The sequence below is a fragment of the Sorex fumeus genome, unplaced genomic scaffold (assembly GCF_029834395.1).
Source record: "Sorex fumeus unplaced genomic scaffold, SorFum_2.1 ptg000036l, whole genome shotgun sequence".
Classification (NCBI taxonomy): Eukaryota; Metazoa; Chordata; class Mammalia; order Eulipotyphla; family Soricidae; genus Sorex; species Sorex fumeus.
The window spans coordinates 9,670,818-9,684,972 of NW_026606093.1; the positions used below are offsets into that span (position 1 = coordinate 9,670,818).

Below are 14,155 nucleotides of genomic sequence, written 5' to 3' on the forward strand. Positions count from 1 at the left end.
TCCTTTAATGTCTAAAAGCCTCCATAACAGAAATACTGTACCTCTTTAAAGGAATTCACTTACAGAGGTCCAAGAACCATGTCTCCATTGTGCCATCTTTCCCATGGGAACAGCTGGTAATGCAGTGGTCCCAAGTTTAGGTATAACCGGGCAAGGTATAAATACACAGTCCTATTCAAAAAAAAAAAAACAGCTCTCATGAAAGGTCAATTAGTCATTCTGGTGTACATTAAATCCTATATATTTTTTCTTTAATATGTTTAATAAAAAAAACAATTGAATGACAAGTTACAAATAAATATTATAAATACTTTTCCCCCAAAAGTAAGAAGGTACTGCTACTGGCTAGAAGTAGATTTTGAGACTAAACTGTATAGTTTGGATTATTCTGTCTGCTAGTGGAAAAGGAAACGAGCATTCATCCTTGAAAATCACCATTAAACTAAGACATTCTGAATGAACACAAACACTGCGATAAATGATAAAGCAAGCCAATATATTGGTAATGATAAATATTCACCTTTTGCAATTTAATAGATTATAATAGGTGTTAAAAGAGTGATCCAATTTCAGGTGAAAAGTAAAAATAAAATCATTAATACAGCTATAAACTTGCAAGAACCAAGAATGATAAATTCTATGAAAGGTATACATCTCAAAATATAATCCTCTGGTGTCATAAGTCTTTGTGTTTAATATCCATAACAGCATGCTTTACCTGTCTATCACTTGGGCGATGAGCCCCACGGCACACTCTGTCATCTAACACCACATTGAATTGCTCACTGACACACTGAACAGCACGCGTCTGATATCCATGGCCACATGTGACTGTGCACTGAAAAATATACATAGATATCAAACAATACATTATGCAGAAATTATATAAGCTTCAATTTTTAAATACACTTGTATACATTTAGTAAATCTCTTTTACATCAGAATTTTAAATTAGCAAATTTAATCCATATATATAGTATTCAAGTTTACGTCAATATTAAGAAATTATTAAATATACAAGGTGACATTTACTGTATCTTTATAAATCTATGTAAAAATGTCACTACATGGGTCTGGAAAGATAGTACAATGGGTAGAGTGCTCCCCTTACATGCTGATGACCCAGGTTGTATCCCCAACATCCCATATGTTACCCTGTGGACTTCTGGGATCATCCCTGAGCTCAGACTCAGGAGTAACCTTTAAGCATCACTAGGTATGGCAAAACAAACAAACAAAAATGACATTACAACAGAAGACTAATAGTTTAGAGACTAAGTAAAAAAAAAAGCTTCTCAAAAGTTTTCTGGTGTATGTATATCATTTAATATTCTGAGTTAATTTCAAAAAAAGTAAAGATAAAAGAGCATAGGATAAAATTAAGGGGAAGGGTAAGAAAAACTTTCCAGCAAACACGGGAGTGTCAATAGAACAGTAAATTGTGCACTCTCACTGTTCACCCTGCAAATTACTAGCTGTGTACTTGAATTGTCTTTCCAAGAAAGCCCACTTTAAATACAGAAAATACAGTAACTTTGTCACAGAATATGAAAATATGTACAGTAAAAGCTGATGAAAACATAAAATCTGTTAGTAAAAACTAAGTTTTTTTATGGTATATGTTTCGTGTGACCATTATAGAAACCAATATGAAAATTCCTTTCAAAAATCAGAATTAAAAATATCATATGAATCAACTACCCCACTGCTAGGTATTTATTTGTGTATTTATTTACTGGGGTTTGTACCATACATGATGGTACTTAAATATTCTGCCTAGCTCTGTGCTGTGTCACTCCTGGCTGTGCTCACATGTGGTACCAGGGATCAATTTCAAATGGTTCAAGTTCAATTGACTATTGGCAAGGGACTCTATGTGGGGAGTATATGCCTTACTCCTTACACTACTTCTCCAGCCCAACTGCTAGGTATTTATTTGGAGGACATATAAACATTAATTTGAAGAGATATATACACTTCTTAAGTCATTTAATAGTTATTTACTATAATCTAGAATTGAAAACAATGTTAGTATTCATTGATGGATGAGTAAATAAAGAAAATGAAGTATATGTAGTACTGAAATATTAATTTTGCTCTTAAAAGACAAATAGTGAAATCCTGACATTTACAATTAAAAAGATGGAACTAGAAAGTTTTATGCTAAGTGAGATAGTCTAATAGAAAAAAATCAAATTTTACGCACATATAATAAAATTTTAAAATAAAATAATTCTTAGTAGGAACAAAATAGTTTCTACAAGATGGAAGGAAAGAAGCCTAATATAGATAAAGGGTCTTAGATGGACCAGAATATTAATAACACAACGTATATACAGATATTAAGGTATAAGTTTGCATACCTGAAAGCTATAAAATGTTTTAAACAAATCTCAACTAAAAAATTAAATTCTAAAGTAAAGGTAAAATAGTTACCACATATAGCAATGCCTGATGAAAGTTACAATGGCTGATGAAAGTTACTATTTTGCGAGTATTATATCAACATATCAAACCTAATTTCTTTAAATCCTGTAAAGAGTTAGTAATCTGCAATTTTTGCACTATTTTGCAAAGTTGCATTAAATCATGAAGATTCTGTCTATACTTACAGAACCCCATGGTCCTACTTGCCAGAAAGCACAGGTATGAAGCTCACATGGTCTCAGAGAATCAGGCTTGGTAGTTGGATCACAAAATGCATCATTCAAATTATCTTCATTTAGTTGACACCATACCTGTCGCTGCTTCATTCCTTTTCCACACGTAACAAGACACTGGAAGACAATGAGTCATTATTTATTTTCAGTATTATTTTATACAAATACCTTATAAAGCCATATAACGACCAGTTTGCATATTAAAATACAGCTGAAAGACCACTGCAAAGGACATCTTCCCTCAAATCCTCCACAAATATTTACTTAGTAAAATCAGTCAGTCCAAATTTGTGTTATCCACATTTTAGCACAAAATCTATTTGTCTAAGAAGCAAGATATAAGACAAACCTTAGAAAAACAAATACCATACTTAGTCTAATGTGGGTAAGAATTTCTTAGGAAAATTGCTATAGATGAAAGGTATGTAAACTGTCAGTGAAATACCGAAAATAGTTTAATAAAAACACATTTTTAATTGCCTTAATACTAGTTATTTACAAGATGAGAGAATACATTTAAATGTTTTAAAATTATAAAGTCTTAGTTTATATAAGTTGTATGAAGTTTAGTCACACAATTTGTAATAATTCTAAGCCTTATGTGTTTACTGTTACCTCACTCCACTCACTAGTAGCCCAAGTAGGACAGGACACATCATTGCAACTTTCTGTTGTTATTCGGAGAAGACCTTGACATTCTCTGTCTGCAAGCTGGTGGCCAAAATTATTCATGCAGAAAGATTTTCGAGATCTTTCTCCTCCTCCACAACTCTTTGAACACTGAATAAAAACAAAAGTGGTAACAAATGGGAAAAAAAATAAAAAATCTTAAATGAACTTTAGAATAACATATATATTAATCAGGAAAAAAGAGTGACTTTTCCTTAGCAATGCCTTTTTTTCGTACCTGGGACCATTCTGAATAATGCCACCGTTTTAAGACACAGTCTCCATGGCAATGCTCTCGGGTAGGAGGTTTCAGTTGGTCTCTACAGTAGTGGTCATCGACTGGAACGGTCTGTCCTTTATGAATGGAATACTTCATGCAATGAACATCTAAGGATCTATAACCTTGACTGCAATGAGATGAACATTCGCTTTTGCCAACAATGTGCCACCTAAAAAAGTGTATATTATAGAAAGTATTACAATCAGTGCAATTTAAAAATGAATTTAGAAAAAGTCATCTATGTGTATGTTGAACAACTTTTAAGAATCTGTTAGAGCTTACTGACCAGTCAATGACTATATTTAATATATTATTAAATTAGGTATTGCATGGGCCATACTTTTATGTTATAGGTGAGCAATAAAGCTTGGAAACTGTATTCCTACAGCATAAATTCTTGAATTTTCTTTTAAGAAACTTTTTTTTTCCAAATAAAATCATGCTCCTCTGGTATGTAAGGTAAAGGTAAAGGCCCTCCCGTTGATCGTCGATTTACTCGAGCGGGCCCAGTAACGTCTCCATAGGAGACTTTGTTGTTACTGTATCTGGCATATCGAATACTCTGGTATGTACAAATGAAATTAATCTAGTTAAAGCAATGGTCAACAAGCAAATATGTACTGACATTACCCTGACACTAAACCAAATTATTCAACCATACATAGCAAAATATCATAAAATGTGAATGCATCAGTGTAAAAACTGACTGTAGCTTCATCCCCAAATCATTTCAATATTAAATAATGCGATGCAAAGAATGAAATTTATTATTAGAAGATTCTACCACTAAACATATGACAAATGTCCTTAAAAACATCATAAATATATATATCTTCTTTTAATTTAAATTTTTTATTTTATAAAGTAGTTCACAATATTTGATTACACTCAATATTCAAACACCAATCCCATCATCATAAACTTCCTTATGAGATAAATCAAGCTACTGATTCTATAATCCACATATTCAAGTTGTTTATTAGTTTATAAATTCAAAGAAAATTATAAAATCATTCTAAAAATTTTTTGTTCCTGATCTTTAAACCTTGGATTTTCAGATAAGAGTTTACCTTATATACCTGCATAAAAAGTTTTTAAAAATATATTAATTTTACAGATAAATTATTCCATATCCTACACAAAATACTTAGGCCTGACATTTGAATTCACCAAATAGCATGAAAGAAAACTCAAAAGTATTGCTGAATTTAACAAATAATTCATCTTAAATTTATTAACGGTAGGGACAAGAATAAATGTCTACTCTGTCCCAAGTATTATACTAGCTGTTTTATATCTATCTCACTGATTTTAACTGGTAATATTGTACACTGGTAACATTACTCATTAATATTCTTTTACCTTAGTTCACAGTCTACATTGCACTTTTCAGTCACAAGCAATGGAAGTGGTATGTGGTCACATCTTTGATCAGACACTATCATATGATCACTCTTACGTATGCAGGTAATTTTTCTTCTATGAAGACCTTGGCCAAAGTCAAATGCAAGTTGAAAATAAAAATAAAATTCACATAAGTAGAAGCTTCATAATTATTTAATTCTGCTAACAGTCCAAAGAACTCTGTGAAGAATTCCTACACAGTATGCGTGGCAGACTAGCGCATTAGGATAGTGAAATGTGACACTACTCAATAGATTCTATAATAAGCTAACCTCCAAAAAAATAAGTTTGCTAAGAGAAGAGACACAAGGAATGTGAGACAGTATAATGTAGAAATAAATTTAAGATGAAGAGTTGTTAGTGAAGAATTACATGGCCAGAAGTGATGCTGATGCTACACAGCTGACTGCATTGTTGTTCCCCATCTGCCTCCCTTTTTTCTGTAAGATAGTTGCACATTTTCATGAGCTAAATTAAGTAATCTCCTAAGGGAGAAGTGTAATTCACTACTCATTGTCATGAGGCTTATCTCAACCAAGTTTAAGTGAATGTGACCTATTTCATTTCCAAAAAGAAGCTCTACAACTCTTTGTGCCTTTATGTGTGCTCTTTCTCTTTATCTCCAAAAGCATCTTCCCCAAGTGGGTGTGATTCTTCATGTCCCTAAGTAATACCCATCCCTAGACAAGAAAAAGATCAGCTGCTGTTCAGGAAGATGGAGGAAGTTTTATGGCAGTGAAATATTCTGTATAATATCGTAATGGTGAATAAATGTCATACATTTGTTAAAACTCATAAAACATGTCTGGAGAGGACGTATAAAAGTTAAACTGCTTGGCTTGCATGCAGTCAACCTTGGTTTGATCCCCAGGAGAACACATTATCCGAAGAATACCTCCACAAGTAGCCCTTTAGCACAGAGCTTCGAGTAGTCCCTGAGCATTGCTGAGTATGTCCCAAATCTCTCCTTCTGAATCTATGAAATGCACAAGACAAAGGATGAACCCTAGTGTAAAGCATGGACATTGGTAATAATGCATCAGTTGTAACAAATGTGGAACACTAATGCAAGATTAGTAATAGGAAAACTGGGAGTACAAAGTGAAAGGAACATTTTTCCCCTAAAACTTAATTTTTCTATAAGTCTAAAAGTGCTATAAAAATAATCTATTGTTTTAAATGATATGGACCCAAATATAAACCCAAGGAGTCATAGCCAATGTTCAGCCAACAAAAATAAAGTATACCTTGGTTGTTCTAAATCATTAAAATTTGGCATTTTTTTTCACTTTCTTTTATTTTGATAGAGGAGGGGGGCTACATCCAGCTGTGTTCACAACTTATTCCTAGCTCTGCACACAGGGATCACTCCTGGTTGGGCTTGGGGACCACATGTGATTCTGGGATCAAACACTAGCTAGCTGTGAGCAACACAAGTGCCTTACCAACTTTACTAAATCTATGTTCTCTGGAACTGGACATTTTTATATGTAGCATAACCGTAAGCTTGAGTAATTTCAGTTTTATTTTTCTGCAATGAGGAGCCATTAAAGAGTTTGTCATCAATAGAATAATCAAATTTTTCATTTAAACTAATTAGCTAAACAAACATATGTTGATCTCTGCTACTTCTTAAATATTCTATGAAAATAATTATAAGGAATTTTTTAAGCATTAACCTAAATGAACAACAAAGATAGGAAAGTCAACAGAGTTGGCAAGAAAAGGAAATTTTGACTAAGAAAGATGGATGGAAATAATAAAGTCAAGGTAAGCCTATAGATTTTAAAAAAAAGTGAATTAGAAACAAACCATTCATGTCACAGAATCCAAGAAAAGTTCAGGAATCAAAAACATCAGGTTCCTCTGAAGAAGTGAAAGTGTCAGGGGTAAGCCTGAAAAATGGAGAATTGATTGAAAAGAAGTTGTGAAGAACAACTGGACTCCTATCCTAATGGAGAGCAATACTGTCTCAAAAACAGAATGTAAGTCATATTTTTTACATTTTCCAGGCACACAAAAAAGAAAAATGACACAGGAAAAAATATTACATTAACCTATAATTCAAGATGTGACTTTTAACATCACATCACGTAAGAATTGATGATGTATTTTACATTTTTAAAAAAATATTGTCTTAGAAATCCACTGTGTATTTCATACTATAGTGCACTTCAATGGACTAGCCACACGTGGCCAACAGCTACAATACTGGATAGCATAGCTCTAGAGGTAAATTTGAAGTCACAGACACAGCTAGAAAAACAATGTATTGAAAACTAAGTGGTTAAGTGAAAGTCTTCATATTGACTGATGAGATCCAGGCCTAGTAATGAACAATTTTCCTTTAGGTTTCCTTTAGCACTCTATCTGTCATAAATACCCAATGACGTATGAATACTTAGTGATCTAGTTATGAAAAAATTAAGGCCCTACTTCATCTGATCTACATGTGATTTTAATTAACACGATAATATTTTAAAAAATATTAACAAACAGCAAAACTAATCAGAAATATTAGGAAACTACATACAAAAAATACCAATGTAAATGAGAACAAAACAGAACCAAGATTAAACATATATAAATCTGAGAGCAGAACAAATCTTAAAGATTATGACTAATACATACTATCAAGTATAAAAGATATGAATTCATGAAAAGTAAAAATGTTATAGGAAGATAAAGCAAAGTAAAAAGAAATTAGAAAATATGTGTTCAGTCTAGGAAGTCACACATCGAAATGCAAATTTTAAAAAGATGGAGGAACTTTCATGTCCAGAAAATATTCAAGAATTAAATCCAATAACTTTTCTTAAATCCAAGAATCTGTGTTTCCAAATTTCATTTTAAAAATATCCTGATTACATAGGAAAATAGGTGAAAGAAACATCCAAGAAGGAATCCTAAAGAAGATAGGAACAAGGCTTTCAAAACTCTAATGGAAAATCATCTAGTGTGGAGGTTTTTATTAACCAGGCTACTGATCAACTGCAAAAAAGAGTAATATGATTTTTCATATTCTAATGTCCCCTGCATTTTTCAAGACAATATTGAGGGAATATGTTCCAGCCAACAAGGGAAATAAAGAGAATATCATGGAACTTAGAACCTTAAAATTGCTGAAAACAATTCCCAGGACTATACTGAAGAAAAATTTCAAGATGATATTCAACAGCAAGTCTAAAAGGCACATACGGTCAGAAAAGAGAAAAGAAGATAATGGTATTGATACATAATGAAAGTGAAAAACAAACAAACCCTTGAAACATAAAATAATGTGCTTAATAGATCACTAGAACAAAAATTAATTTGCACAAGAGTCCTGGCAATTACAAATATGAGTACATAGAAAAATAAGTAAACATAAAATCTTTATATGCTTAATTTTAGATGAATACGATATGGCAATAGAATTCATAGATTATTTTCCTCTATACACAACTAATAAAGATATCTGTCTCCAAATCACTCCTCAAGTCTTGTCCACCAGTCCTTTCTTTTGGATCTAATTTATTACGCTTTGCTTGATGCATTTCCCACATTTTAGAATGTTGGTCCATTCACCTGGTGCTTGGGTTTATTCCTAAATCCCCAGATCTATTGTCATAGACCATTTAATGCTAAAATGTTGGTCTGAAGTTTCAAACTTCCACTTTTTTCCCATTAAACACAACTTCTTTCGAGCTGAATTCTACCTTCGTTACTGCAGTTCTTTGTCTTACTGGCATAGTTTATACAGTAGACCTTGGATCATCCTTTGTTATCTCCCTTTCCTAAGGCACTGCTAAAATATAACAGAAATAACTGCCTTAATCACCATTTCAACATCACATATCAAACATGATGCTTTTTATGTATGGAATGAAACAACTGCTTGGCTTCCTTGGATTATCCCCCACCTGCCAATTACCTCTGGTCACTGCTTCTAGCCACCCCCTTCTCTCCACTTAACTCTGTACTATTCTGAGCATCCTGCCCTCTGATCCGCTACCCTCAAATTCCCAATATTTTCCTCTAATCCTAATGAAACATTTTCATTGTAGAAAACCCCTTTATATTTTCATACTTAATATCCTCACTGATTATTGTCTGATTATCCTCCTTGATTATTCTTTGGTCCTTTTGTTTCCATATCTGTGGCATTACAATTACAAATACTCAGCCTGTTTCACCCAGGAGACTAAACTTTAAATGCAGAATCAGTCTTAATCTCTAACAAAGCAGACTTTCAATAAATGGTTACTGATTTGAACAGAGCATGATATAACTAAGTATCTATAGTTACAGACTGAAGATCTAGTCTTTTCACTTTCTTTTCATACTCTAAGTTTCCATACTTTTCAATTTCCCACTACTCTCCCTTCAGCTATTCATATTATCAGTAGAAAACCTACTGATGTCAGAGATGGGAAATAACACAATGTTTGATGTGTTTGATACTCTAATGCTAAAAGAATATAGGCTTCTGGGAAAGGTTAGAGAATGAGAATTTAAAAGGAGAGGAACCATGAGGGAGACTGCTGAAAGGGCAGAGAAGAAGATGTTAACTATAGGAAACAGAAAGAATGAGTAATGGAAGAAAAGAGGAAGGGAATACATAGAACATAGTATATCTATATGGTATTTTTGAGAGATAGTAGGAACTATTCCACTGCCAGACTCAAAAGTACCCACAAATAATATCAACATGCATAAATTTGTATGTCCTTCATTTAATACCCATGTACCTTGACACATTTTGGTACAGTCTTGCCATGGTCCATATGGATCCCACATAAACAGGTCACTTTGTTCTTCCATAGGAATATTGAAGGAATAATGCACATCAGGGTTGTATAAATTACCCACACACAAAACCTCAAAAATACAAACGTACATACAATTAACTCACAAAATGTAGCTTTTGTCATTGTTGTTGTTTTAGGGGTCACAAATGAACATGTTCAGAGCTGAGACCTGGCTCTGTGTTCAGGTCAGAGGTCAAACCCAGATGGGCTACATTCCAGGTGAACACAAAACCCACTGCAGCATCACTACACTTCCTCCCACACAATAGATTTTTATTCAAGTGACGTTGGTTTATAATATTAGGTTTAAGTATACATGATTTTATTATTTGTTTTCTTATTGGTTTTGTAAGGCAAAATGGATGCTCCCAACTGGTGCTCAGTAGGCACAGTGGAAACTCCTAACAATACTCTGTCTGCTGGGCTGGTGATTCAATGCTGCAGTCTGACAATGGGTGTGCCCTGACTTGTGGCCACCCATATAGTGCTCAAGGACCTGCTTCCAGGGTTGAACTTGGTATTGCTGAGGATGCCATGTGACACTAGGGATCAAACTGTGGTAGGGAACATTATTGTATTATCTCCCAACACCTCAATGTACATAATTTTAAATGAACAACATATACACAATACTAAGTCCACCACTAAACATTATAAAAGACATCATTTATTATGGAAATAGAGGGTACTTCCTCTATTCCCAATAGAGGGTATTTTGGGAATAGATCAGTTAATATTTATGGACGCTGTGTGGAGCATAACTTTCATAGACCCTATGCCATGCACTTTGTTTCTTTCTCCTTTACTGACTGAAGAAAATACTGTATGGAATTTATGAACATTCATTTAGCTTTATATACCTTGAGATCCTTATGTACTAAACCAAGATCTCCACCAAGGTCAGTGCACTTTTACATTTTATGAAAGACAAAGAACTTAATCATCTCAACTGAAAATGATTAAAGCAGTAATAATGATGACAGAATTTACCTGCAAAACAATTTCATCTTCCAGTCTATCAGTACTATTAATTCTTTCAATTGAGTTGTTCGAACCACTGTATTCAAAAATAGCTCCTTGTATGTTGATTTCTTTTTTTGACATACTTACAACAAAATTTCCATTCAAAAGAAAATTCCCTTGAGTGTCAGATAAAGCTAAAAAAGAATAGTATGCATGGAACAGTAAAATCAGCCAAAAATACAAAAAATACTTAACTTTTAAAATTAAATTCCTTTTTGAAATTAATGAATATAAATGCAAATTATTATTTTGCTATAATTTTATTTTGTAAAAATAAAATTGTTGGGGCTAGAGCAATAGTACAGCAGATAGGGTGTTTGCCTTGTATACAGGCAGCTGACCCAGATTCGATCCTCAGCATCCCATAGGATACCCAGAGCACCGCCAGGAGTATTCCTGAGGGCAGAGCCAGGAGTAAATTCTATGCAGGTGTGACCCAAAAAGCCAAAAATAAATATTTTTTTTAAAAAAAATTTTATAACAAAAATTAATCATTATAAACAATTCAATGACATTCATTATATTCATAAAGTTGTGAGATTTCATAACCATCTCTATCTAGCACTAAAACTTTTTGATCATTCTGCAAGTAAATTCTATGTCTATGAAGTAGATGTTTTCTTTACACGACTTTGTAATGCCAAATAAAATTTGTGATACCTGTCATATATATATTACATATATATATCTGATTCCAATCATAAGATTGATTCCCTGAACATATTTTACATTTTATAAATGTATGCCAGGTACTTTCTCAGTATCAGTTCTACACTATTCCTTACTTCAACTTAGTAAACAACAGATTAAGCAAATAGTAAGATATTTCTAATATAGAAGGAAAAGGTTTGCAAAACATTTTTTTAGACCTAGTGAAATTCTTTAAACTCAAAAGCTATTTCTAAAAATAAATAATACACATGGTCTATAATCTAGACACAGTTCAAAGACAATTAACTGAGTTAAACTGTTTTTTCTATTACAAACTTATTTTTAATTAATATCTGTAGCACTGTAGCACTGTCCTCCCATTGTTCATCGATTTGCTCGAGTGGGCACCAGTAATATCTCCATTGTGAGACTTGTTACTATTTTTGGCATATCAAATACACCACGGGGAGCTTGCCAGGCATGGCCATGTGGGCGGGACACTCTTGGTAGCTTGCCGGGCTCTCTGAGTAGGATGGAGGAATTGACCTCAGGTTAGCAGCATGCAAGACAAATGCCCTACTTGCTGTGTTATGGCTCCAGCCCTTAATTCAGAGCTAAAAATATTAAACATTACCATGCATAATAAGAGCTTTTTAAAATCTATTCTTACTTCTGCTACACTGTAAATCATTTTAAAAATATATAAAATATTTAACTATGAAGAGGAATATAAAATAAAAAGAAATTCCATATATTCTAAAAATATATTCTAAAATGTATGCAAAAACTCAAAATGAAAATAAACTGCATGTTTGTTCAAGGGCTATTTCTGCCATTCAAGAATTACCATCAATTGCAGAACCCCATGAAATTACACATAAAGCATATATAGGTTGCTATTTACTGTAAGTGTTTACCAAGATAATTGTCATCTTCTGGTTTTCCAGAATAGCTGTGCTGAAGAATATCAATATTTGTTGCTCCTGTGGGAATCTTTACAATGATGTTATAACCTGCAATAAAATTGTATACATGTCATATTTCATAAAAAGCAGAAAGATGGTTTAGAGGCTATCCTGCTGAATGACTCAAAGTTTAATTAGCATGGGCATACTTAATTACATTATGTATTTTTGAAAAACTAGTACACCGTAGAGCTCTAGCCTCGCCCACTGCAATGTGGATTCAATCCCTGACATCAAATATGGCCCCCCAAGCCCCACTAGGAGCAGTGTCTGAGCACAGAACCAGGAATAAGCCCTGAGCACATCCAGGTGTGGCCGCAATTATCTACCCTACGCCCCCGAAAAAGAAAAAAAAGAGGGAGAGTGCCCTTTTTGAATAATGCCTTGACTAAGGATTAAACTAAAGATTAAAAAGTTAACAGCTGCTCAGAAATGCAATTTAGAATTTTTAAAGGTATTCCATAATTCAAAAAATTACCATGAATTTTATGAATCATGATTTCAGGTGTACAATGCTCCAACCCTTCACAATATCCACTTCCCAATACCTATATTCCTGCTTTCTGTCCAACCCCTCAACCAATGGCAAGAACCTTTTTTTCTTTTTTACTTATTTTTCCTCTTTTAGGCACTGTGGTTAACAATAGTGTGACTGACACGGTGTCGTTCATGTCAGTTAGCTTATTTCAGCACTGAGTCCTGGTCCAGAGTGATCACTTCCCTCTACCAATGTCATGGTGGTTCCATTTCACCTCTGGCCCCAACTCCACTTGTAAACTTCCAACTCAGTACCAGTTTTCCTGCTCTTCGTTTTTACTACCTTAGGCTTTAGTTATCCCCCCACTATGTTTCTTTATAATCTATGAGTGAGATCATTCTGTGTCTGCCCCTCTCCCTCTGACTCATTTCACTTAGCAATATACTCTCCAGATCTATGTATCAGCAAATCGCATAAATTCATCCTTTATTATGTCCAAGTAATATTCTTTTGTGTATATGAACCATAGTTTTTTCATCCAGTCATTTGTTCGGCATTTGGGTTGTTTACAGATTTGGGCTAGTGTGAAGTCTGTAATGAACACAGGAGCGCAGATGTCTTTTCTACATTGTTTTTTGACATTTGGGGTATATTCCCTAGAGTGAAACTGCCAGCTACTATGGAAGCACTCTGCTAAGTTTTGTGAGAAATGACCTTATTGTCTCCTGTAAGAGGCTGGACCAGTCAACATTCCCACCAGCAGTGAAAGAAGGTCCCTTTCTCCATGCATATATTCTGGTTGTTGTTTTTGGTTTCATTAATCTTTAAATTGTTTTTAATTAAATTCTAATTCATTAATTTCTGCTCTACGTTTCATTAGTTCTTTCCTCCTACCACTTCAGCTTCTATTTTTGGTCATTTTCCAGCTTCTTAAGCTGTTCAATCAAGTTATGTTTGTGGATGCTCTCTTCTGAAGAATACTTGCATAGCTACAAACTTTCCCCTTAACACCACTTTTGGTATGTCCCATCAGTTGTGATGTCATGTCCTCATTCTTGTTTGTTTCCAGGAATCTTTTTATTTCCTCTCTGATTTTTCAATGACCCACTGGTTTTCATTCATGAGCCCTAGTGGGGGTTTCAATTTTTCTACAGTCGTGGACCTCCACTGTACATGAACTGATTATTGAAGACTTCTGATTTTTATTATCATTGGTTTATAATATTATAGAATTC

General features: G+C 33.6%; 1 protein-coding gene across 1 annotated transcript in view; it reads right to left on the reverse strand.

Annotated features, from left to right (window-relative positions):
* ADAMTS20 (ADAM metallopeptidase with thrombospondin type 1 motif 20) overlaps nucleotides 1–14,155 on the reverse strand; it is a 238,054-nt gene that overhangs the window by 110,974 nt on the left and 112,925 nt on the right. The window contains exons 16-24 of the mRNA XM_056117833.1: nucleotides 12,395–12,490; nucleotides 10,794–10,960; nucleotides 9,744–9,873; nucleotides 4,972–5,098; nucleotides 3,568–3,778; nucleotides 3,276–3,440; nucleotides 2,613–2,777; nucleotides 719–838; nucleotides 64–171 (exon numbers count right to left, since the gene is read on the reverse strand). Coding sequence (XP_055973808.1) covers nucleotides 64–171; nucleotides 719–838; nucleotides 2,613–2,777; nucleotides 3,276–3,440; nucleotides 3,568–3,778; nucleotides 4,972–5,098; nucleotides 9,744–9,873; nucleotides 10,794–10,960; nucleotides 12,395–12,490 — 1,289 coding nt within the window. The remainder of the gene's footprint in view (nucleotides 1–63; nucleotides 172–718; nucleotides 839–2,612; nucleotides 2,778–3,275; nucleotides 3,441–3,567; nucleotides 3,779–4,971; nucleotides 5,099–9,743; nucleotides 9,874–10,793; nucleotides 10,961–12,394; nucleotides 12,491–14,155) is intronic.